We start from the raw sequence: 25,064 nt of genomic DNA, 5'->3' as shown, positions 1-25,064 counted from the left end.
CCATTCTACTCAAGAGTGTAAGGAACTGAGGATTGTTGGTGAATGCCCTTTGATGCAAGGAAGTTATCAAACGGTATAAACTCGCCACCATTATCGATCCAGAGAAAAGAAACTGTACCGCCAGACTGATTTTCCACCATCGCGATCCAAGTCCTGAAGCTGGCAAAAGCATCTGACTTGTGAGCCAAAAAACATACCCAGACTTTATGAGTGAAATTATCCACAAGAAGAAGAAAATACCGAGCCCCTCCAAGAGACTCAACCTCCATGGGTCCACAAAATCTGCATGTATAAGCTCCAGTCTTCGGGTTGCTCGATGAGTGGCCTCCTTTGGAAGCGCATCTCGATGATGCTTGCCCATCATGCAAGGTGAGCAAATGTGTGAAAGAGACTTGAGCTGAGGTAGTCCGTTGACAACCTGCTGAGAATGGAACTTCTGTAAGGCAGCAATGGGACTGAAGCGAGAATGCCACAGAGAAGTATCTGCCTTAGAAACCAAATCCATCAAGGGGGAAATGAAATGAAATGAAATGTTATATTAACATCTTCAAAAGGCCATAATGACCTATGAGACCAAAAGTTACATCATGGGGAGAAAAGCCGATGAATATGTGAGTCAGTGCGAGGGATCTAGGAAGAAAAGTTGGTGATCTTGTAGAGACTCCATTGGCAACAATCGAGAGAGTCTTCCTGTCGATCACTTCAATGATCTCATCATCAAAGTACACACCAAGTCCCTTATGAGATGCTTTGTATACAGAAAATAGATTTTTGGAAATCCGTGGAACATGTAAAACATCATGTAAGGTGGCAGAGGAACCCAAAGAAACATTACCAACACGGGTGATAGGAAGCGAAGAGTTGTCGCCAATACGAATTGAAGAAGAGAGAGTTTGGTAGTCCTCCAAGATATGGGCTTGATTGGTCATGTGAGCAGAAGCACCATTATCACCAACCCATTCCACCGCTTCAGGTGTGTCATTGACCTCTTCTGGAGATGTCATCACTGTGATCACAAGGAGTGAATCCTGTGAAGAAGTGGATGAATTTGTGACTGCCATGTATGCAACTTTGGGAGATCCCTCCTCTGAAAATTTGTACTTGCCCTTGTCTTTGGTGTTGTCCTTGTCAGATGCTTTGGAAGCATCTTGGACTTTATACTTGGCTTTGGATGCTCAAGAGTCATCACGACGAGCAAAGCAGCAAGTCTGAGTATGACCTGCCGTGCCACAATAAGCACATTAATTGCTTTTGTCCTTGGACTCCTTTGAATCCTGTTTACCCTTGCCTTTGCCTTTGCCTTTGCCTTTGCTTTTGTTGTTGTTGTTGTTGGAGGTCCCTTTTCTGCCTTTGCCTTTGTCCTTGTCAGAGGCAACAAAAGCAAACTCTGACTTGCCTTTTCTGCGAAGCATGCACTTGTCGTGGAGATAACTCACGACTTCCTCAAAAGGGGGGAGAGGATCACGGAAATAAATATTATCCCTAAAAGAATCAAAGGAAGCAGGCAATCTACCAAGAAGTTTATGGATGGGATTGTCGATGGTGCTCCCGTACTCCTCAAGTTGCACTTGATATGGGTGAACTCTCCAGTCTTCTCAATCAAGTTATCTGACTCATTGATTGTAAGCTTCTCCAAATCTGACTCCAATTTGGCAATCTTCATTGTCGAAACCATAGTCACATGGGACGCGAAATGGGGACGGAAAAGATTGAGAATGGCCATTCCCTGTGACTATAGAGTGACATGGGACGGGAATGGGAACGGGAAGATGCTGCCATCCCCAACTTTGCGGAGTCTAAAAATGCCCATTCCCTGTTACTATGGTCGAAACTCTCCCATACGTCCTTTGAATCTTTGTCCACATCTGATGAGCATTACTCCGGGTAGAGACAAACTGTGCCTGTATAGATGGAGTCATGCAATGGATGATGATAAGACGAGCCCGAGCATCCAATATGCTTCTCAAAGCAGGGTCCACCAAGCGAGGTGTGGAGATAGCCATCTGCACACCGGCTTCTTCCAGCAATAACTGAGTGTAGAAAGACCATGTATGATAGTTGGTTGCTGTAAGCTTCATGGCCTGTCCTCAACACCTAGAAGAGAGCTTCAGCCTCCAATAGCAAAAACACAGCAGTTCAGCAATACAGATGCAGAAAACGCAGCACAATGATGAAGCATCTTCTCGAATAAAAAAAACGCAGCATTTTTAAACCTGTAGATCAGCGTTTGGCTCTGATACCATGAAAGAAAGAGCATCATAGGTTGTAGGCCCAAAGCACGAACTGTAGAAGGCTGGAAACAGTTCATTATTGTTGAAAATGAGCACGAGGGAAGCCCGTAGGTGCTTACAAGCATAAGAGACTGTTGCAACAGCCAATGACCTCCAGCAGATATGCAAGAATGAGATGAAAAATGAGGGGAAGGGTGAGAACCCTTATATATCCCTCTAGAGAGTAGGTTGGCCGACAGCTGTTGAGTAGCATGAAATGCTATAAAATGCGTAAAAAATGGTTAAAAATGGCCCTTGCTTGACATGGAGGGTTGATTGATTGTTTTTATTCACTTCTTCCATATCCCATCAGTTATTGTACCCTATACTTGTCATAGTAGGATCTAGATTTTTCATCTTGTATAATCTGAGAGTCTGAGATCTTAGCTTTCAGTTTTCAGTTTTAGTTTATTGTTGTTTACTCTTATTTCATCCATGACGAGATTTCATGGACACTATGTACACATCATTTTGGTGTCATAGACCCTTCGGGTCTTTTGAAGACGTTAATGAACTTTCTTTCTTTCTTTCTATGCACATATACAACACCCCCCCCCCTCCCAACCCCCCCAAAAGCACCACTATCACCAACCCATTCCACCGCTTCAGGTGTGTCACTGACCTCTTTGGAGATGTCATTGCTGTGATCACAAGGAGTGAATCTTGTGAAGAAGTGGATGAATTTGTGACTGCCATGTATGCAACTTCGGCAGATCCCTCCTCTGAAAATTTGTACTTGCGCTTGTCTTTGGTGTTGTCCTTGTCAGATGCTTTGGAAGCATCTTGGACTTTATACTTGGCTTTGGATGCTCAAGAGTCATCACGACGAGCAAAGCAGCAAGTCTCAGTATGACCTGCCTTGCCACAGTAAGCACATTAATTGCTTTTGTCCTTGGACTCCTTTGAATCCTGTTTACCCTTGCCTTTGCCTTTGCCTTTGCTTTTGTTGTTGTTGTTGTTGGAGGTCCCTTTTCTGCCTTTGCCTTTGTCCTTGTCAGAGGCAACAAAAGCAAACTCTGACTTGCCTTTTCCGCGAAGCATGCACTTGTCGTGGAGATAACTCACGACTTCCTCAAAAGGGGGGAGAGGATCATGGAAATAAATATTATCCCTAAAAGAATCAAAGGCAGCAGGCAATCTACCAAGAAGTTTATGGATGGGATTGTTGATGGTGCTCCCGTACTCCTCAAGTTGCACTTGATATGGGTGAACTCTCCAGTCTTCTCAATCAAGTTATCTGACTCATTGATTGTAAGCTTCTCCAAATCTGACTCCAATTTGGCAATCTTCATTGTCGAAACCATAGTCACATGGGACGCGAAATGGGGACGGGGAACGGGGATGGAAAAGATTGAGAATGGCCATTCCTTGTGACTATAGAGTGACGTGGGATGGGAATGGGAACGGGAAGATGCTGCCATCCCCAACTTTGCGGAGTCTAAAAATGCCCATTCCCTGTTGCTATGGTCGAAACTCTCCCATACGTCCTCTGAATCTTTGTCCACATCTGATGAGCATTACTCCGGGTAGAGACAAACTGTGCCTGTATAGATGGAGTCATGCAATGGATGATGATAAGACGAGCCCGAGCATCCAATATGCTTCTCAAAGCAGGGTCCACCAAGCGAGGTGTGGAGATAGCCATCTGCACACCGGCTTCTTCCAGCAATAACTGAGTGTAGAAAGACCATGTATGATAGTTGGTTGCTGTAAGCTTCATGGCCTGTCCTCAACACCTAGAAGAGAGCTTCAGCCTCCAATAGCAAAAACACAGCAGTTCAGCAATACAGATGCAGAAAACGCAGCACAATGATGAAGCATCTTCTCGAATAAAAAAAACGCAGCATTTTTAAACCTGTAGATCAGCGTTTGGCTCTGATACCATGAAAGAAAGAGCATCATAGGTTGTAGGCCCAAAGCACGAACTGTAGAAGGCTGGAAACAGTTCATTATTGTTGAAAATGAGCACGAGGGAAGCCCGTAGGTGCTTACAAGCATAAGAGACTGTTGCAACAGCCAATGACCTCCAGCAGATATGCAAGAATGAGATGAAAAATGAGGGGAAGGGTGAGAACCCTTATATATCCCTCTAGAGAGTAGGTTGGCCGACAGCTGTTGAGTAGCATGAAATGCTATAAAATGCGTAAAAAATGGTTAAAAATGGCCCTTGCTTGACATGGAGGGTTGATTGATTGTTTTTATTCACTTCTTCCATATCCCATCAGTTATTGTACCCTATACTTGTCATAGTAGGATCTAGATTTTTCATCTTGTATAATCTGAGAGTCTGAGATCTTAGCTTTCAGTTTTCAGTTTTAGTTTATTGTTGTTTACTCTTATTTCATCCATGACGAGATTTCATGGACACTATGTACACATCATTTTGGTGTCATAGACCCTTTGGGTCTTTTGAAGACGTTAATGAACTTTCTTTCTTTCTTTCTATGCACATATACAACACCCCCCCCCTCCCAACCCCCCCAAAAGCACCACTATCACCAACCCATTCCACCGCTTCAGGTGTGTCACTGACCTCTTTGGAGATGTCATTGCTGTGATCACAAGGAGTGAATCTTGTGAAGAAGTGGATGAATTTGTGACTGCCATGTATGCAACTTCGGCAGATCCCTCCTCTGAAAATTTGTACTTGCGCTTGTCTTTGGTGTTGTCCTTGTCAGATGCTTTGGAAGCATCTTGGACTTTATACTTGGCTTTGGATGCTCAAGAGTCATCACGACGAGCAAAGCAGCAAGTCTCAGTATGACCTGCCTTGCCACAGTAAGCACATTAATTGCTTTTGTCCTTGGACTCCTTTGAATCCTGTTTACCCTTGCCTTTGCCTTTGCCTTTGCTTTTGTTGTTGTTGTTGTTGGAGGTCCCTTTTCTGCCTTTGCCTTTGTCCTTGTCAGAGGCAACAAAAGCAAACTCTGACTTGCCTTTTCCGCGAAGCATGCACTTGTCGTGGAGATAACTCACGACTTCCTCAAAAGGGGGGAGAGGATCATGGAAATAAATATTATCCCTAAAAGAATCAAAGGCAGCAGGCAATCTACCAAGAAGTTTATGGATGGGATTGTTGATGGTGCTCCCGTACTCCTCAAGTTGCACTTGATATGGGTGAACTCTCCAGTCTTCTCAATCAAGTTATCTGACTCATTGATTGTAAGCTTCTCCAAATCTGACTCCAATTTGGCAATCTTCATTGTCGAAACCATAGTCACATGGGACGCGAAATGGGGACGGGGAACGGGGATGGAAAAGATTGAGAATGGCCATTCCTTGTGACTATAGAGTGACGTGGGATGGGAATGGGAACGGGAAGATGCTGCCATCCCCAACTTTGCGGAGTCTAAAAATGCCCATTCCCTGTTACTATGGTCGAAACTCTCCCATACGTCCTCTGAATCTTTGTCCACATGTGATGAGCATTACTCCGGGTAGAGACAAACTGTGCCTGTATAGATGGAGTCATGCAATGGATGATGATAAGACGAGCCCAAGCATCCAATATGCTTCTCAAAGCAGGGTCCACCAAGCGAGGTGTGGAGATAGCCATCTACACACCGGCTTCTTCCAGCAATAACTGAGTGTAGAAAGACCATGTATGATAGTTGGTTGCTGTAAGCTTCATGGCCTGTCCTCAACACCTAGAAGAGAGCTTCAGCCTCCAACAGCAAAAACGCAGCAGTTCAGCAATACAGATGCAGAAAACGCAGCACAATGATGAAGCATCTTCTCGAATAAAAAAAACGCAACATTTTTAAACCTGTAGATCAGCGTTTGGCGCTGATACCAGGAAAGAAAGAGCATCACAGGTTGTAGGCCCAAAGCACAAACTGTAGAAGGCTGGAAACAGTTCATTATTGTTGAAAATGAGCACGAGGGAAGCCCGTAGGTGCTTACAAGCATAAGAGACTGTTGCAACAGCCAATGACCTCCAGCAGATATGCAAGAATGAGATGAAAAATGAGGGGAAGGGTGAGAACCCTTATATATCCCTCTAGAGAGTAGGTTGGCCGACAGCTGTTGAGTAGCATGAAATGCTATAAAATGCGTAAAAAATGGTTAAAAATGGCCCTTGCTTGACATGGAGGGTTGATTGATTGTTTTTATTCACTTCTTCCATATCCCATCAGTTATTGTACCCTATACTTGTCATAGTAGGATCTAGATTTTTCATCTTGTATAATCTGAGAGTCTGAGATCTTAGCTTTCAGTTTTCAGTTTTAGTTTATTGTTGTTTACTCTTATTTCATCCATGACGAGATTTCATGGACACTATGTACACATCATTTTGGTGTCATAGACCCTTTGGGTCTTTTGAAGACGTTAATGAACTTTCTTTCTTTCTTTCTATGCACATATACAACACCCCCCCCCCCTCCCAACCCCCCCAAAAGCACCACTATCACCAACCCATTCCACCGCTTCAGGTGTGTCACTGACCTCTTTGGAGATGTCATTGCTGTGATCACAAGGAGTGAATCTTGTGAAGAAGTGGATGAATTTGTGACTGCCATGTATGCAACTTCGGCAGATCCCTCCTCTGAAAATTTGTACTTGCGCTTGTCTTTGGTGTTGTCCTTGTCAGATGCTTTGGAAGCATCTTGGACTTTATACTTGGCTTTGGATGCTCAAGAGTCATCACGACGAGCAAAGCAGCAAGTCTCAGTATGACCTGCCTTGCCACAGTAAGCACATTAATTGCTTTTGTCCTTGGACTCCTTTGAATCCTGTTTACCCTTGCCTTTGCCTTTGCCTTTGCTTTTGTTGTTGTTGTTGTTGGAGGTCCCTTTTCTGCCTTTGCCTTTGTCCTTGTCAGAGGCAACAAAAGCAAACTCTGACTTGCCTTTTCCGCGAAGCATGCACTTGTCGTGGAGATAACTCACGACTTCCTCAAAAGGGGGGAGAGGATCATGGAAATAAATATTATCCCTAAAAGAATCAAAGGCAGCAGGCAATCTACCAAGAAGTTTATGGATGGGATTGTTGATGGTGCTCCCGTACTCCTCAAGTTGCACTTGATATGGGTGAACTCTCCAGTCTTCTCAATCAAGTTATCTGACTCATTGATTGTAAGCTTCTCCAAATCTGACTCCAATTTGGCAATCTTCATTGTCGAAACCATAGTCACATGGGACGCGAAATGGGGACGGGGAACGGGGATGGAAAAGATTGAGAATGGCCATTCCTTGTGACTATAGAGTGACGTGGGATGGGAATGGGAACGGGAAGATGCTGCCATCCCCAACTTTGCGGAGTCTAAAAATGCCCATTCCCTGTTACTATGGTCGAAACTCTCCCATACGTCCTCTGAATCTTTGTCCACATTTGATGAGCATTACTCCGGGTAGAGACAAACTGTGCCTGTATAGATGGAGTCATGCAATGGATGATGATAAGACGAGCCCGAGCATCCAATATGCTTCTCAAAGCAGGGTCCACCAAGCGAGGTGTGGAGATAGCCATCTACACACCGGCTTCTTCCAGCAATAACTGAGTGTAGAAAGACCATGTATGATAGTTGGTTGCTGTAAGCTTCATGGCCTGTCCTCAACACCTAGAAGAGAGCTTCAGCCTCCAACAGCAAAAACGCAGCAGTTCAGCAATACAGATGCAGAAAACGCAGCACAATGATGAAGCATCTTCTCGAATAAAAAAAACGCAACATTTTTAAACCTGTAGATCAGCGTTTGGCGCTGATACCATGAAAGAAAGAGCATCACAGGTTGTAGGCCCAAAGCACAAACTGTAGAAGGCTGGAAACAGTTGATTATTGTTGAAAATGAGCACGAGGGAAGCCCGTAGGTGCTTACAAGCATAAGAGACTGTTGCAACAGCCAATGACCTCCAGCAGATATGCAAGAATGAGATGAAAAATGAGGGGAATGGTGAGAACCCTTATATATCCCTCTAGAGAGTGGGTGGGCTGACAGCTGTTGAGTAGCATGAAATGCTATAAAATGCGTAAAAAATGGTAAAAAATGGCCCTTGCTTGACATACAGGGTTGATTGATTGTTTTTATTCACCTCTTCCATATCCCATCAGTTATTGTACCCTATACTTGGCATAGTAGGATCTAGATTTTTCATCTTGTATAATCTCAGAGTCTGAGATCTTAGCTTTCAGTTTTCAGTTTTAGTTTATTGTTGTTTACTCTTATTTCATCCATGACAAGATTTCATGGACACTATGTACACATCATTTTGGTGTCATAGACCCTTTGGGTCTTTTGAAGACGTTATTGAACTTTCTTTCTTTCTTTCTATGCACATATACCAACCCTCCCCCACCACCCCCCCCCCCCCCCCCCCCCTCCGCATCCCTCCTCTCCATGCCAAACTTTTGTTCTAGGTCTTATGAAACATTTGCATTGCTATTGAGAATGGTTTATTTCTAATAGTTATAATAAGATGGAGCGATTATCTTTGTAGAATGGACATGTGGATGAGTTTTTATAGGCGTGCCATGTCTTATGCTGCAAGTGCATGCTTTACTGTAAAATCTGTGGGACCATAAGATAGCTTCTTTAATGAAAATGATCACCATCAACTGGTTTTGATTTAGTTCTAGAACCCATGCTCTTACAAATTTCTGAAATGTGTGCAGTACCTGCTTCCATTTGTTGAACAAGAGCGATACAATCTTTCTGAAGCTTGCAGACTTCATCCAAACAATGATATGTTCAGGGAGCAAGAGTCAAAGAAAGAGCATATTACAGCAAATCAATGGCAGTGCATTTATTGCAAGAAAATGTTTCGATCAGAGAAGTTTTTGGATCAACACTTTGACAATCGGCATGTTGATCTGATCAATTATGTGCGTATGTAGTAATGATGCATATCACGCATGTGTGAGATATAATTCTTTTATGGTGGATTGTAGAGAGAGAGAGAGAGAGAGAGAGAGAGAGAGAGAGAGAGAGAGTTTTTATTAACGTCTACAAAAGATCCAATGGGTCTATTAGACCAACATGTGTTACAAAAGTTCCATGTGTACACTTTGAACATGGAAACAAAAAGTGCTGAAAATGAAATGAAAAGAAGACCGGTGTACTATGTGGGCCTCCCATGTACATGTACTGAGAATCCCGAAACAAGGTGGCTGGAGAGAGAGGAGAAGAAGAAGAAGATATATTAACATCTTGCAAAAGACCCAATGGCTCTATGTGTCCATGGAATGTCAGCATGGAAAAAAAGGACAACATAACAAAAAGGGGAGAGAGAGAAAGAAAGAAAGTTATATTAAATGTCTTCAAACGACCTAGTGGGTCTATGAGACCAAAATTGATACAATAGTGTCCATGTAATCTCATCATGGTACAAAAGAAAACAAAGACTAGAGCTATGAGCTGAGAATGTCAAATCCGAGCCATATGATAAAAAGTGGGGCCATCATCATCATACAACCTATGGAGCTAACCCCCCGGTAGGAGCAGGGGACCGTCAAGGATATCGCTGGGCGTGGGAAGGTGGCTCTGTGCCTCTCCAAGATCTCCTCAAGCTGGGGCTGATGGAGCTATGAGCTGAGAATGTCAAATCCGAGCCATATGATACAAAGTGGGACCACCATCATCATACAACCTATGGACCCCCTGGTAGGAGGACGGGGGCCGTCAAGGATATCGAGTATGGGGTTAGCCTGTAGAAGGCTCTCCAGATCTGCCGGGTGTGAGAAGGTGGCTCTGTGCCTCTTCAAGATCTCCTCAAGCTGGGGCTGATGTCTGTGTTGCTAGCGAGGTCCAGGGAGTCTGGGGCATCAAGAGAGAAAGAAAGAAGAAAGAAAGTTATATTAACGTCTACGGAAGACCCCAAGGGCATATGAGACCAAAAGTAATACAATGGTACCATGGATATACTAAGCCATGGAAAACTGAAAGAAAAAGTAAAATGAAAACATCTGACAATACATGTGATCAACAGATGATCCTGTGTAGAGTGAGATATGCTGTGATCAGCTAACGTCGATACCCGCCTTGGCCAGAACCGATCTGATGGTGGAGTGAATGTCAGGCCTTTGTGATGGGAGCGTGACATGTCGGCGGAGAACCTCACGAATCCATCTGTGTGTGGTGGAGGGTACTGATGGGTCAGGGACGATTGGCTCGCAGAATGGATCGAGCTCTCTCACTAAGAACTCCTCTAGGGCGTGGAGCTGGAGCGTGGGTACGGGTGGTGGGCTTTGATGTCGTAGTAGAGGAACTGTTGTGGGGAGAGAGAGAGAGAGAGAGAGAGAGAGAGAGAGAGAGAGAGAGAGAGAGAGAGAGAGAGATTAAGCGTCTACTAAAGACCCAATGGGACTATGAGACCAAAGTGATACAATAATGTCCATGGCATATCTCATCATGGAATGGAAAATAAAACAGAAAGAAAACATAAACATAGCTATCTCACTGGGGTGATACAAAACTGTCCATGGAAACTCATCATGGAATACTAAGAATATAGAAACATGAGAGCAACATCAGCTCTGAGTAGATGGTATACCACTCTCCAAAATATCAAGCATGGGGCTAATGAGTATGGTCGAGAGGTCTCCCTTAGCTCGATAGCGGTGGAGCATGTCCTAGATCTGAAGCTGATGAGGTGATCGTGGCCGACCCAGAGAAAGGGGGGGGGGGGGGCATCGGGCACACTGGAGTGCAGAGGCTCAATCCGAGGTAACTCCTCTCGGGCGAGGTAGGTCCAGAGCAGCTTGTGGAGGGTCCACAAGATCCACTATGTCGGTGTCCTCCACCTCTTGTGTCTGGAAGAAATTGGTGATGGTTAGTTGGCGAGGGAGGGGTGGCTGGGGCCAAAGCTCTCTCAAGAAGGTGTCCGTGTGCCTGCGGAGCTCAAGCAGGAAGAGGCCTAGGCAACACTGGCCCTGGAAGTCAATGATCCGATGAATCCATCCTTAGTGAGTGTGAGGAAGTGATCTTTGTAGAAGTGCATCTTCGTGGAGAGCTCCGGAGGTGTGATCCATGTGCAATGGGTGTAGAGGCTGAGAAGATCTAACCGGATAACCCAGTTGGTATCCTCGTGAGATAGCCGGAGAAAAAGGGAGTTCAAACTTGTTGGGTTTTACGCTGTGTATGCACCCAGAGGAGTGCTAGTGATCATCAGTAGATTATTGGGGCACTTTTTACTTCAGTTAGTGGAGGTTTTTTCCCCCAGTTTAGCCTAGTTTCACTTATATTCAGTTTATAGGTGTTTTGGTCTACCCGGCACATTTTATGGCCGGACATGTGAACACTTATCTTTAGGGTCACTATTATGTGGCTATTGTACTTCACTTCTATCATCAAGCATTATACAAAATCGTGTTCTCTCTCTCTCTTGGTTTCCACGCCTGCTTGAGGCTTCTGTAAACCCTAACCCTAACACTTCATTGCCTTCATTTGGTATCAGAGCATTGAAGGCTTGCATTGCCCTGCCCGTACACAACCAAGTTTTTGTTTCTGCTGCCCGTACAGCACCCGTACATCACAGCCCGTACACCTGTGCGCCGTACATTACTGTTGCTGCTCGTACATCTGTGCACCTTACTGCTGTTTCAGTACAAGTCAGCGCTGCCTTCAGTACCCGTACTGTACCTGCATACAGTCGACAGCAGCTGACGTGTACCTGCTCGCCCAGCAGCCGTACAGCACTGCCTGCTCCGTACACAGACAGCGCTTCTGTTTACACCTGCGCAGACAAGCCGTACAGCTGTCAGTACAGGCGACCTGCAGTATTTGGTGTTCTGTACCTGTTCAGTACCAGTTTTCAGTACTGTACCTGCTTCGACTGTACTTGCTGTGCCCAATATGACTTCCAGACCTGCAGAGTACCTGTTCGCATTGTTCAATACAGTGCTTCGTGAGAGTACATCCACTGTACTTCAACTGTACCTGCAGTCTGCTCAGTACAGTAAACTGTACCTGCAAAGTACAACAATCATTCGCATTGAAGTCAACTTGTACCTGCTAACATCACACTGTGGTAAGCATTGCAAGTTTTGAATATTGGGCATTTTTATTCTCTCTGTGAAATTTTACAGGCACAACAGGCAGATTTTCTAGCAAAGAACTATACAGGTTTTCTTGCACAGTTTGGGTGCAGTAAATTTGGGCATTTTTGGGGCATTTTGGCATTGTGTACGCCATTTGCTGCTCTACTCAGTCATTGGTGCATTGAGCTGCACATTCAGAGGATTGAGAGTGCAGGCATATTTGGGTGAACTGTATTCAGTGGAGTACAGTTATTTTCAGGGTTTCTGCTATTGGGTTTTTTGATAAACAGGTACAACATTGTGCGTAAGCATAATGGCAAATCAACAGCAAAGTGATGTATTCACATATTTGTCTAAGGAAGACAAATTGGATGGCACGAACTACTCCTTGTGGAGTTTTATGCTGAAAAATGTGCTTGTGGCAAAAGGTCTTTGGGATTTTGTTAGTGGTGATGAACCACGTCCAGGTCCATTGGCTCCAGAGACTCCTCCCCAAGGGGGTGCTCGTGGACGAGGACAACAGGTACAAGCTCCAGGACAGCCATTGCCTGTTCAAAGAACAAATGCTCAAAAGACATGGGATGCCAGGGATGCACAAGCTTTGTCACTCATTGCATTGTCAGTACAGAGGTCCATTATACCTCATATTCGTTCAGCTGGCTCTTCACAGAATGCATGGGTGACTTTGGAGCAGATGTATGCTGCTCGTAATGAGGCTAGGATCTCATTTTTGAAAAGAGAGCTGGAAAATCAGAAAATGAATGAAGGAGATGATATGTCTAGCCACTTAAACAAGCTGTAGGATTTGAGAGAGCAACTCATCAATGTGGATGAGATTATTCCTGAGACACAGCTTGTGTCCACCATCTTGCACTCTTTGCCAAGATCTTACTTGGCTTTTCATACCTCTTTGAACCTCAGCATGAGGAATGCTGTTGAACCCCTCAAGTATCAGGAACTTGTTGCTCTCTTACTACAAGAGGAGCAAATGAGGAAGAATATGAATATGAACACAAATGCTGAACAAGCATTTACTACAGGTCAAAAGGGGAAAGGAAAAACTCAGCCAAAGAGTTCAAATCAAAATTCAGGTGATGGTGGTTCTTCACAGGATACCAAGAAAGGTGATGGACAGCCCAAGAAGAAGGGCAAATGTCATTACTGTAAGAAGCCAGGTCACTACATCACGGAATGTAGGAAGAGGATTGCCAAAGAAAAGGCAAAGGAAGCTGGGATGTTTGTTAATGATGCTTCTAAAGCTCCTCCAGAGACTGCTTCTTTTGTTGAGGACAGGGATTACTGTTTTTATACATGCCGCTATGATGCCTCTTGGTCTTCACAGGCACTCAGTTTGACAGAGCATGCATGTACTTGGTATTTTGATAGTGGTGCCTCAAAGCATATCACATCTCGCAGGGATTTGTTTAGTCATGTTGGCCCTGCCCCTGTTGGCAAAACTGTTCAGTGTGCCAACAATGCTTCATATCCAGTTCGTGGCATTGGGGAGATTTAGCTCACAGCCATTGATGGCTCCATTCTCCGCCTTACAGATGCCTTATATGTACCAGGGATAAAGAAGAATTTGTTGTCCATTTCTTCTTTAGCACATTGTGGTATGCAAGTCCACTTTGATGATGATAAATGCATGGTCAGAGACAAAGCTAATGCCTTGACCTTGATGCTTACTGGTACATTATGTCATGGACTTTATCAGTTGGATGCATTTCAGCCAGTGGATCAGTCTGCTTATCATGCATTCACTCTTACTCCAGCTATGGTTGATGCGGAGTTATGGCATGCTCGCATGGGGCATGTAAATTTTGGTAGTCTTATGCTTATGCAGCGACATAACATGTTTACAGATCTACCTCTCATGGAGAAGCCTCCTGATCACATTTGTGAAGGATGTATTTTGGGAAAAATGCACAGGTTTTCCTTCCCACGTGATCAGGCTCTAAGAGCAACTGCAAAGTTGCAACTTATACACAGTGATCTTTGTGGTCCCATGCAAACGAAGTCATTAGGTGGTTGCTTCTATTTTGCAACATTTATTGATGACTTCTCTCGTATATGCTGGGTCTATCCTTTGACACAGAAATCACAGGTATATGATGCATTTTTGGCCTTTGTAGCACTTGCTGAGACAGAGTCAGGATGCAAGGTCAAGACTCTCCGTTCTGACCGAGGGGGGGAATATATGTCACATATGCTGAATTCCTTTCTTGGGAGTAGAGGTATAAAACATCAGTATACTACTCCTTACACTCCACAGCAGAATGGGGTTGCAGAAAGGAAGAATCGGTCACTCATGGAGATGGCCAGATGTATGCTAAAGGCAAAAAGGCTACCACATATCTTTTGGGTGGAAGCAGTCATGTGTGCTTGTCATATTTGAATCGATGTCCCACAAAGGCATTGGTTTCTATTACTCCTTTTGAGGCTTGGCATGGCCGCAAGCCTTCTGTATCGCATTTTCGTATCTTTGGGTGTCTTGCATATGCACACATACCCAAAGAGTTGAGGAGGAAGCTGGATGATAAAGCCACAAAATGCATTTTTGTTGGGTATAGCCGTGAGAGCAAGGGCTACAGGTTATATGACCCACTATCCAAGAAGATATTCACTAGTCGGGATGTGATTTTTGATGAAAAATCAGAAATATCCATGGCTGGTTATGAGGCAAATCAGGCTGAAAATGATGTGTTTGAAGGTCTACTACCTATGGAATCTCATTCCACAGTTGGTGATCCAACTAATGAGGGTACAGGACAGCCAGCAAATGATGTAGGTGGTGCAGAAATTCAGCAGCAAAATGAGCCAGAAGCTGAACCACATATGGGGCAGCAGGCACCACAGGTCAGACACATACCTAGATGGTATTTGAGGACATTACAGGACAGCCATTTAGAGGGTCCTCTTGCTGGTCGTACTCGTAGGGAAACAAGGACCAATGAGCATGCACACATCATGGATTTGAATCTGGTTATGGCAGCCAGTTTACAGGATGATGAAGAGCCTGATTCATTTGTGGATGCACGAGATAATGTGCATTGGAACAAAGCCATGCAGGATGAGCTTGATTCTATTAAAAGGAATCAAACATGGGATTTGGTTGATCTGCCCAAAGGCAAGAAAGCAATTGGTACTAAATGGGTCTATAAGTTGAAAAGACATGCAGATGGATCCATTGACAGGTACAAAGCCCGTCTAGTTGCAAAGGGCTATGCACAGAAGAAGGGCATTGATTATGAGGAGACATTTGCTCCTACATCGCGTATGTCGACACTTAGGTGTATCATTGCATTGGCTGCACATTGTGGTTGGGTTGTTCACCAGTTGGACATAAAGACTGCATTCTTACATGGGGACCTCGAGGAGGAAGTTTATGTATTTCAGCCCATGGGACTTGCAGAACATGGTCATGAGGGGAAAGTTTGCAGGCTGAAAAAGGCCTTGTATGGTTTGAAACAAGCTCCACGAGCTTGGTATGCAAAAATAGATGCTTTTCTACTCACTCAGGGATTTGTGAACAGTCCATCAGAAGCCACTCTGTATGTAAAGAAAGAAGAGACAGATCTGCTGGTCATCAGTCTTTATGTGGATGATCTCTTGCTCATGGGATCAAATGATGACAAAATTGCAGCTTTTAAGGAGATACTGTAACAGACATTTGACATGTTTGACTTGGGGCTTGTACATTACTATTTGGGCATACAGTTTGTGCAGGATAACAGAGGCATTGGGTTGTTGCAATCACGTTATGTTGCTAAACTTCTGGAGAAGTTTAAATTTCAGGATTGCAAGCCTATTAGTACTCCTATGGAGCCTGGGATGAAACTGTCACTACAAGATGACAGTGTTTCCTTTGATGCCACTACATATGCTCAGGCTGTTGGGTGCCTTATTTACTTGTGTAATACAAGGCCAGATATTCAGTATGCAGTCTCTCAGTTGAGCAGATTTATGCACAGCCCGCGGTTGTCACATTGGCAAGCTGTGAAGCGTGTATTCCGTTATTTGCAGGGTACCTTGTCTCTTGGATTGCTTTATCATGAGGGGGGTGACATGCAGTTATACGCTTACAGTGATTTAGATTGGGCTGGTGATTTTGATACCAGACATTCCACTAGTGGAAATTGTTTCTTTCTTGGCTCTTCATGCATTTCTTGGCTAAGCAAGAAACAGACCACAGTGGCCACTTCGTCTTGTGAGGCAGAGTACAGAGCAGCCTACACTACTACTGTTGAGTGTGTTTGGCTGCGTCGTCTCATCACTGATATGGATATTTCAGTGGAGGAGCCTACACCTATCTATACTGATAGTCAGAGTGCCATTGCTGTGGCCAGGAATCCTGTGTTTCATACTCACACGAAACACATTGAGATTCACTATCATTTTGTTCGGGAGAGACTCCAGGCAGGAGATATCAGTCTGATCTACTGTCCTACAGATCAGAATGTGGCAGACATCTTCACGAAAGCATTACCACGTCCGAAATTTGAAGCATTCCGCAGTGCTTTCAATTTGTTTCCTTTTGGTGGATGATGTACAGTGATCACATATCATTCCAGGGGAGTTTGTTGGGTTTTACGCTGTGTATGCATCCAGAGGAGTGCTAGTGATCATCAGTAGATTACTGGGGCACTTTTTACTTCAGTTAGTGGAGGTTTTTCTCCCAGTTTAGCCTAGTTTCACTTATATTCAGTTTATAGGTGTTTTGGTTCACCCGGCACATTTTATGGCCGGACATGTGAACACTTATCTTTAGGGTCACTATTATGTGGCTATTGTACTTCACTTCTATCATCAAGCATTATACAAAATCGTGTTCTCTCTCTCTCTTGGTTTCCACGCCTGCTTGAGGCTTCTGTAAACCCTAACCCTAACACTTCATTGCCTTCAAAACTATACTGAAGGGGGGGGTAGGCGGTCCATGCGGAGCCCATATACTGAGAACCAAGTGGAAACTAGTGCATACCATACTCTAGAGTGGCCCTCAAGTGCTAGTTGTCTTGAGGACTCCAGGGCAAGCCTCGGGTACCTGTGGGGATCCATGTGACTGATGCGATGGAGGTATGTGACTGTCTGGAAGAGTGCATCCACTACCATTGGGGCTGCAGCAAACTCCACCTGGATAATCTGGTGTGGGATTGATGGTTTGCTGCGGATCATACGGAAGAACATCATGACTTGAGGCCTCTCAACTCGCTGCCAATCCTCATCGGATAAATCTGGCCCTAGAAGGTTGCTTCATACATCAAGGCTGGTGTGACGAGGGTGTCAAAAAGCCAGCCCTTTGTCCTGGGCTCCTGGAAATGTGTCTGGAAGCACTGCTGCTCAAGTAAGCTCAAGGCTGCATATCCCCGTGTCACTCTGGCATGTGCTGCAGGAACCATGGTGAAGCTCGAGATCTCATCAATGTAGAGGCTGAAAAGAGTGGGTGATAGAGGGCAGCCCTGTTTCACCCCAATAGTGCTGGAAATCTCCTGTGATGTACCTCCTGGGGCTCCCACTCGTCCCCGGTGACGGACTCATAGAGGGCGATGATGCTCCAAACCATGTCAGATGGGACTCCAATCTCCTGTAGACGGTGTAGGAGGCGAGCTCGGGGTACAATATCAAAAGCTTTGCGGAAATCTACAAAGTAGTAGTAAATCCTCTGATGTCGTGCTCTACCCTCCTCGATGATGGCACGGAGAGTGAAGATGTGGTCAAGTGTAGAATAGCTCCTCCGAAAGCCCGAGGCTGTGCATCCCTAGCTCTCTACAAATGAATTGAGCTCCGCCTCTAGCACTAATCCATAGAGTTTGGCCAATGTGTGGCCAATCATGATCATCATGTAATTATTAGGATCAAGTGGATCTCCGGCTTTGAGGATGGGGGTGATGGTGTTGGTGGACTAAGTGGGTGGAAATCCTTCACAAAGGGCTCTATTGAACATGTAGGCTAGTAGGGGCGCCAGGGTATCATCGGCATACGAGATGTACTGAGCAGTGAGTCCCTCATGATCTTGGGCTCGCCCATTGCGTAGTCTACGAATGGCCTTGAGGACCATGCCCTTTGTGAAGAAGGTGGAGGTGGTGGGACGGGGATCTGGTGGTGGGGGTAGGGGTGGCTGATGGGGGATATGATAGAGGGAGCGTGCATAGGAGTGCCATGTGTCCGGGTAGGTGATAGGTGTGGGAGGTTGATGTTCTCGGAGTTTCCTCCAGGCCTCTTTGTAGTTCGGCCCTAAGAAAAGTCGGCATAACTCATCCTCTTTCCAAGCATAGAACTCTTGTTTCTTGCGTTGGGTGAGCCGTTGAGAAGTCCGTTGTGCAGCCTTGCGCTTGGCGCTTCGTGATTTGCCCAATCCGTACTTCGTGATTTGCCCAATCCGTACCTCATGCTTAAGACGGGAGCGTGTGGCCCGGCATTGGTCATCATACCAACAGTTCTAGGGCATGGAACCGCAAGGTGGCTTGGCGGTAGACCGCCGCGTGCAGATGAAAGAAGTGGTGGATGTGTGGAGTATGGTGGTGAGTTGTGATGTGAGGGTGGATAGGGGGACAATAGGTTCCACATCCTGGAGTTGGCGGTAGATGTGGTTGGAGTAAACAAGGTCAAGCTCGTGATAAAAAAGGACCTAAGTGTTATGTGAGATGGGGGATGGTGGTGGAGGGAAGGGTGGTGTGCAGGTAAGAGTGAAAGAGAGGTAGGCATGGTCAGCTTCAAAAGGGGATGGTGGCCCGGGAGGCTCCAAGCATGGGTCCTTAGGTCACTTGGAGATTGGCTTACGTTCAAATAGCTACCCCTAGAGGCCCTGTAGAGGAACCTCATTGGGATCTGGGGTAGGGACAGACTCAGCCTCGACATCGACTCTTCCATCCCTTCGGAGTGGCTGCCCCCGATCGTAGACCCTCCCGACCCCGGGCAATGGCAAGGAGTGTCACCAGGCATGATATACCCTTGGTAGTCCATGGCACGGATGAGTTCTCCACCTTACTCGCCTTCTCTATTGGACCTCATGGCAAATTTGAGAGAGCAAGTTCCCCCATGGAGGATTTCAAGGGATGCACCTTGCAGAGGATGAGGGTGATTGGTTTCCATGTGCATGAGTGGCACATTGACCCTCCACTAGCCAAGGTGACCAAAGAGAGACTCTAGCGTTTGTGGATTTGGGAGGGCCTCCCTCTCATAGGCCTCTAGTGGGACCCGGGAGAGTGGACATGGCATGATCCAGATGATGGGGGAGACTCTTGGTACCCCTTTTTTGCATACACCTCACCGTTGAGCTGTAGGAGCCATATGCCAGAGGTTGAGGGCACTTCAGTAGCAGCAAGACACCGAGAGTCCCAAGGCCTCTTGCCACAGGTCCTCTCAAATTTCTTGAAGCAGTTGTGGGATAGTTTTCGGCCACAGAAGATCACTCTCTTTTTTGTGGCAATTGGCACAAAGAAGCTTGGTAGTTGGCACTTGGCTGGCCACTGGAGGTAGGCCATCAGTTTGTCCAAGGTGTGGCCATCCCCAGGAGTCCCAGTGTCATTGTCTTTGGGATCGCCCGAAGGCTGAGCAAGTTTAGCAGTAGATCCTCTGCATCTTTACTATGGACCCGTTATGTGGAGACATTGTTGCTTGGGCCACTGAGGCCGAGGCCATCATGTCATATGAGGAGGAGGGTTGGGGACTAGCCCTTCACGTCTCTCACCTTCATATTTCTGCAGTGCCAGTCCCAGCTCCATCTACTGGTCATTGGACTCCAAGTTCTTGTTAGAGATGGGAGATTCGTAGCAGTATTACCACATGGGATATTTGGTGAGCTCGATGCAGCGAAGCCATCGAATGCACCCTCACTCCACCAGCAGAGTCCATCCAGAGCATTTGGCTCGATATCATTGTACTCTCCGTGGACAGTGGGGAAGCTTTAGCATGGTTCAGACCACATGCAGAAGTGTCGTGAGGCCTTCCTGAGGATCTGGCGGCCTGGTCCCTTTCTCACTGACAGTGGTGGTGAGCCCCTACTTGGCACTATAGACCACCTGTGTGGTTGTTTCCCCCTTGTATGACATACCACACTAGGGGTTCAAGATGAGTCGACCCCCCACCCCTTAAAAAAAAACAACAACAACAACAACAACGTTTAAGGTATTTGTATTACCAAAAGGAGAATGTACTCGTACAAGATGCGGGTGCCTAGGAGAATCCTCAACCCTTGCACACCAGATTTCCAAGTAAATCCAAGATACAAAAGCAGAGTAGTCCAAGGAATTCCGACGGCAGTTCGTCACGAATTCTAAGAGTATTCATGTATGTGTGCAGCTGATCACACGGTATGCATACTCAGGTAGCCATGACAGCCCGTCATGGTTCCATCCAAAGCTTCCTAAGTCTTCACAGGCAACCAGCCTTGCTTCTGCCGGCCTTGCTTCCTCCCATCCTTTCAACAAAATCTGAAATCTCATCAATGTATAGCATGAAATTATTTGGAGAGAGAGGACGACATGTTTGACCCCCATAGTGCTGCCAATCTCTCTGTAGAAGCCCATTGCTGCTCATACCCAACCATTCAGGGACTCGTACGATGCCATGACCTTCTAGTTAGCGGGGAGGGAGAAAGAAAGAAAGATGTATTAAATGTCTACTAAAGACTCAACAATGGGCCTATGAGACCAAAGTGATACAATAATGTCCATGGCATATCTCATCATGGAACGGAAAATAAAATAGAAACTAAACAAAACTATCTCATTGGAGTGATACAAAAATGTCCATGGAAATCACATCATGGAAACATGAGAGGAGCATCAGCCCCATAGTTGCAATGAAACGTGTTTCATTCCATCTGAATGAAACGAAATGTTTCATTGGAATTAAACGCGTTTCTTTCATGCTGCCTGGGAAAACCTATGTTTTTCAAAAACGTCTACAGGCAACTGGGAAACTGATTGAAGGAGCTCCTGCCTTGCACAAATCAGCTCTAGTTTACTATTTGTCATCATTCATGCATGATTGCATCTATCAGGTTTTAGCACGATTTACTTTGTGTATTTCAGACTTCAGTTTACTTTTTTTGTATCAACTCAAGATTCAAACTTTTTGTGATCACTTTGAGTGCCATTATTGATGATGAAATCCAGATCTTGATTCTTGATGTTGCCAGTTTATTTATGCCAATTTGTCAGTGACTCAGTTGGGTGCCTACTGTAACTGGGTCACCCATATTCTTTAGTTTTAGCTCGTAAACACGTTTTAATGTGTAAATGATGCATGTTTAATATTGTTTTGCAAGGAAGGCAACATATTTTTAGCATATTATAAACCTGTATATAAATTTTGAGGCTTGTACCCCCCCTTTTTGTATGAAACGTTTTTGAAACTTCTGGAAAATGAATGAAATGTTTCTGAAACGTTTATGAAACACGTTTCATGAAACGCTTGGCAACTATGATCAGCCCCCATTAGATGGTATACCACTCTCCAAATATCAAGCATGGGGCTAATGAGTGGCCGAGAGGTCTCCCTGAGCTACGTCACGTGGGAAGGTAGCTCGATGGTGATGGAGCATGTCCTTGATCTGGAGTGGATGAGGGAATTGTGGCCGACGTCCAAGGGGCCGGGGGTGTCAGGCACACTGGAATGCAGAGGCCCGGCCTCTCGGGCGAGGTGGGTCTGGAGCAGCCTGAGGTGGGTCCACAAGATCCACTGTATGGTGTCCTCCTGTATGAAAGAGAGAGAGAGAAAGAGAGAGAGAGAGAGAGTGGATGCACATGTTATCACAAGGGCGCAACCTGACCCCTGCTCTTCGTACGGTGGGCATGCCTTATGTGGCCTTTTAGTGTGTGCGGTCTGACGGCCTCTATGTACATGTTTGTATAGCTGGTCATGTGACCTTTGCTTTGTATTGCATTTTCGTAATCTAATCAACCAATCATTACGAAAAAAAAAGAGAGAGGTGGTTAGTTACTTATCAGCCTTCTTGTTGTTTTGCAGACACGAGAGCATTGTTTGGCTGACATGTGTGGAGCTCTTCACTGTGATTATTATGATGCCTTAATCCAATCAAAGAACAAGAAAAGAAAATGCAACGCTCTTGCATCTGACAGAAACCTGCACCTATGTGAGGTCTGAACCATTTGAACATATTCTTGCCAAACTGTGAGTTGAATTTATGAACTATAAAAGTTTAGGGTTATTTCCTAGATTTTAGTCAGATTTGAAGAGCTTGAACATGCTGCATTTATGTTTTGATGATGTGAAAAAATGCTGAGGAGAAGATTTGTCTTGGCAGAGTTTAGCAAAGAGTTGCTTCCCTCCTCAAGAGAGTGCTGCATCAAGACGGCTAAACGGTATGTGCATCACACTAGCCTGGTGTTGAATGGCTGCTACATACCTTTCACAACAGTAGCAAGCATACTTGCTACATGTGTTTTGTGTGCGTGCACACGTAGGTGCACACGTGTGCATGTGTGTGTGTGGTAACATTAAGATCAATTCGCTTTTTGTGGGAGGAAACCATTGCATTGCGACATGTCATCACACAATGGTTTGCTATGTTGCGAAGACCAAATTGTTCAATCGAGGAAATCTTGTGGGATAGTCTGAGGAGCCACTTTTAATTATGTAAGATATCATGAGAATTCAGCATAGAAGGTTTTTATTTTTTCATGTATTCAATAACATACATACGTAACGGGGTTTACAACTAATTTGTACAAAGGGGTACTTTTATAACCTAGTAGGGGTGTCTTTAAAATCTGAAACCCATAGAAAAAGTTGAACTACTTGAATGCAGGTGCTATATGGGGTTTCTATTAGGAAACCCAGACTCAGTGCGTCGACCCTAGGTATTTCAACCCTTACTTATGCACACACCCATGAGTGGGTCCTTCCCCACCCCCTTTTACTAGGATGTCTTAAGAATCTCAAGATCCATAGAAAGGGGTTCAAATATGCCTTAGAGGTAGATGCGGTAAGGGGTTTCTATAATGTGAACCCCCCTAATTGCATCCCAGGAGGGGAAAAATCTTACAACTGGTGAGTTCATGCATGTCTTAGATGTGTTAAGACTGTGGATAGTAGTTGAGAATGATTTTAATAGAGAACGATCGTCGGTTCTCGTAATGTCTTATGATCCTATTACTCCTATTACCTTTGGGAGGATGTTTGATCTCTAAACAATGTTAGTTTTCTGTTTTACATAGATTTCTTTCTTCGACAATTTTGTGACGCTCACAAATGTAAGAAAGGAGTCAAGCCATTCGGACGTGGAAATGGGGTAAGTTGGTTATGTCCATAAAAAATCTATAGTAAGAAGGCTATGTCAAACAGCAGACCACCAACTATACCTCACTGGTGCCATCTTTATTTTATTTGCAGAGATATGGAGAAGAGGCTTTATACATTGCCTTGTTTGTTTTTGTGTGCCTGCTATTGTTGCTGTTCTATGGAGGATTTTATGCCCACAGAAGGTAAAATGGCCATAGCAAAAATCCTTTGCTTATTCTTTGATCAATTAGGGGGTATAATATACTGTGCCTGCATGGTAATGCTCTTTTTTATGTGGATGCAGAGATTTGAGCAAGAACCACATGAAAATGAAGAGGATTCAGAAATCAAAAGCACGTCAGAAGTTAAACACAGAATAATTTTTCTCGCAAAAAGCACAGGACTACAGAGTTGCAGTGTAGGTGGCTTCTGCACAAGTAAAAAAAACTGAAATCTTTGTGGGTGAGAGGGGTTGTATATACTAAGTGGCCTCAATTTTCAGAGTCCAAAGGATTAGTTTATAGCATTTGCCATGCCTTTTTAAGTGCTATTACAAATATATGATAAGGAAAAAATATAATTAATAAATTATTCAAAATTATTTATTTTTAAATTGTGAATGATGGCTTGTCTTGTTGCTATTGCTTGAGTAGTTAGATTATCTTTCATCCTATCCAAAAGTTTTTTTTTTTGTTTTAAAATGATGCTTTTACCCTCCTAAAGTGAGGTAGAATCTTAAAACTTCTTTGGTTTGTGTGTGTGTGTGTGTGGAAGTCTTATAATGGGCTTGGTAATGATTGTGAAAGATTTAATGACCATTTATATTCTACAACTTGTCTAGGTCTTTCAAGCAAACCTAAATTAGTCTCCTATCTTCATCTTAATTGTGACGGTCGTGAATCTAACCATATCTTAATCGTACAACTTAATCTAAGAAAACATTGAACTCACTTAATTTTACTATTTTTATATAGTAATACAATCAGATCAATCTTCTCAAATAGTATACAATATCGTATCCAAAATTCTTCACACATAAGCAAAGAATCATGTAATCTCAAACAAACATTTATATATATAAATCTCTATCAATTATGTCATAACATTTCAGTCAATCACAATGTATGTGTATCTCAAGATTCTATCATCATCACCATGCTCGACAACATGGTTAGTCATAATGATCAAAATCTAATCAATCTAGGGTTTTTTTTAATGTCCGTCTATCCAACCTCTATATTGGACATCGCGGCTATCTCGGATATGTCTCTTTTTGAATCTCGTCCTCTCTTGGTTCTACCACATGGCTCCCAGAGGGTATAAATCTCGTTCTCTATCCGGCGTTCCTTGGCTAAGGACGGTTGGTCCGAATCTCAAAATCTCATGTTGAGTCTCATCATGCACATGTATTGATAGCCATTTTTTCGGCTATCCACATTACCATAAGGAGCTACCTCGGCCAAGGAAAATCACATAAACTCTTTGTCATAAATACCTTTTCACTCTGTAAATAGGCGTGTGTGCGTTAGGGACTTTATCCATATCTTCTATATATTTTTTTATTATATAAAAAAAAT

General features: G+C 44.3%; 1 protein-coding gene across 2 annotated transcripts in view; it reads left to right on the top strand.

Annotated features, from left to right (window-relative positions):
* The window catches only part of LOC147611626 (uncharacterized), a 62,301-nt gene extending 38,216 nt beyond the window's left edge, over positions 1-24,085 (top strand). Inside the window, exons 3-8 of one of the 2 annotated variants that reach the window (XM_086784697.1) lie at positions 8,881-9,090; positions 22,213-22,344; positions 22,511-22,568; positions 23,424-23,497; positions 23,599-23,690; positions 23,792-24,085. In XM_086784697.1, the coding sequence (XP_086640823.1) occupies positions 8,881-9,090; positions 22,213-22,344; positions 22,511-22,568; positions 23,424-23,497; positions 23,599-23,690; positions 23,792-23,867 (642 nt within the window). In that variant the 3' untranslated portion in view covers positions 23,868-24,085. The remainder of the gene's footprint in view (positions 1-8,880; positions 9,091-22,212; positions 22,345-22,510; positions 22,569-23,423; positions 23,498-23,598; positions 23,691-23,791) is intronic. The other variant, XM_086784698.1, reaches the window with a different exon arrangement.
* Positions 24,086-25,064: the final 979 nt, after the last annotated feature.

This window comes from Cibotium barometz, chromosome 47 (assembly GCF_041138505.1).
Source record: "Cibotium barometz isolate CiBa-2024 chromosome 47, ASM4113850v1, whole genome shotgun sequence".
Taxonomy (NCBI): Eukaryota; Viridiplantae; Streptophyta; class Polypodiopsida; order Cyatheales; family Cibotiaceae; genus Cibotium; species Cibotium barometz.
The sequence above is the reverse complement of the archived record's forward strand: the minus strand, read 5'-3'. Positions and strand labels throughout refer to the sequence as shown.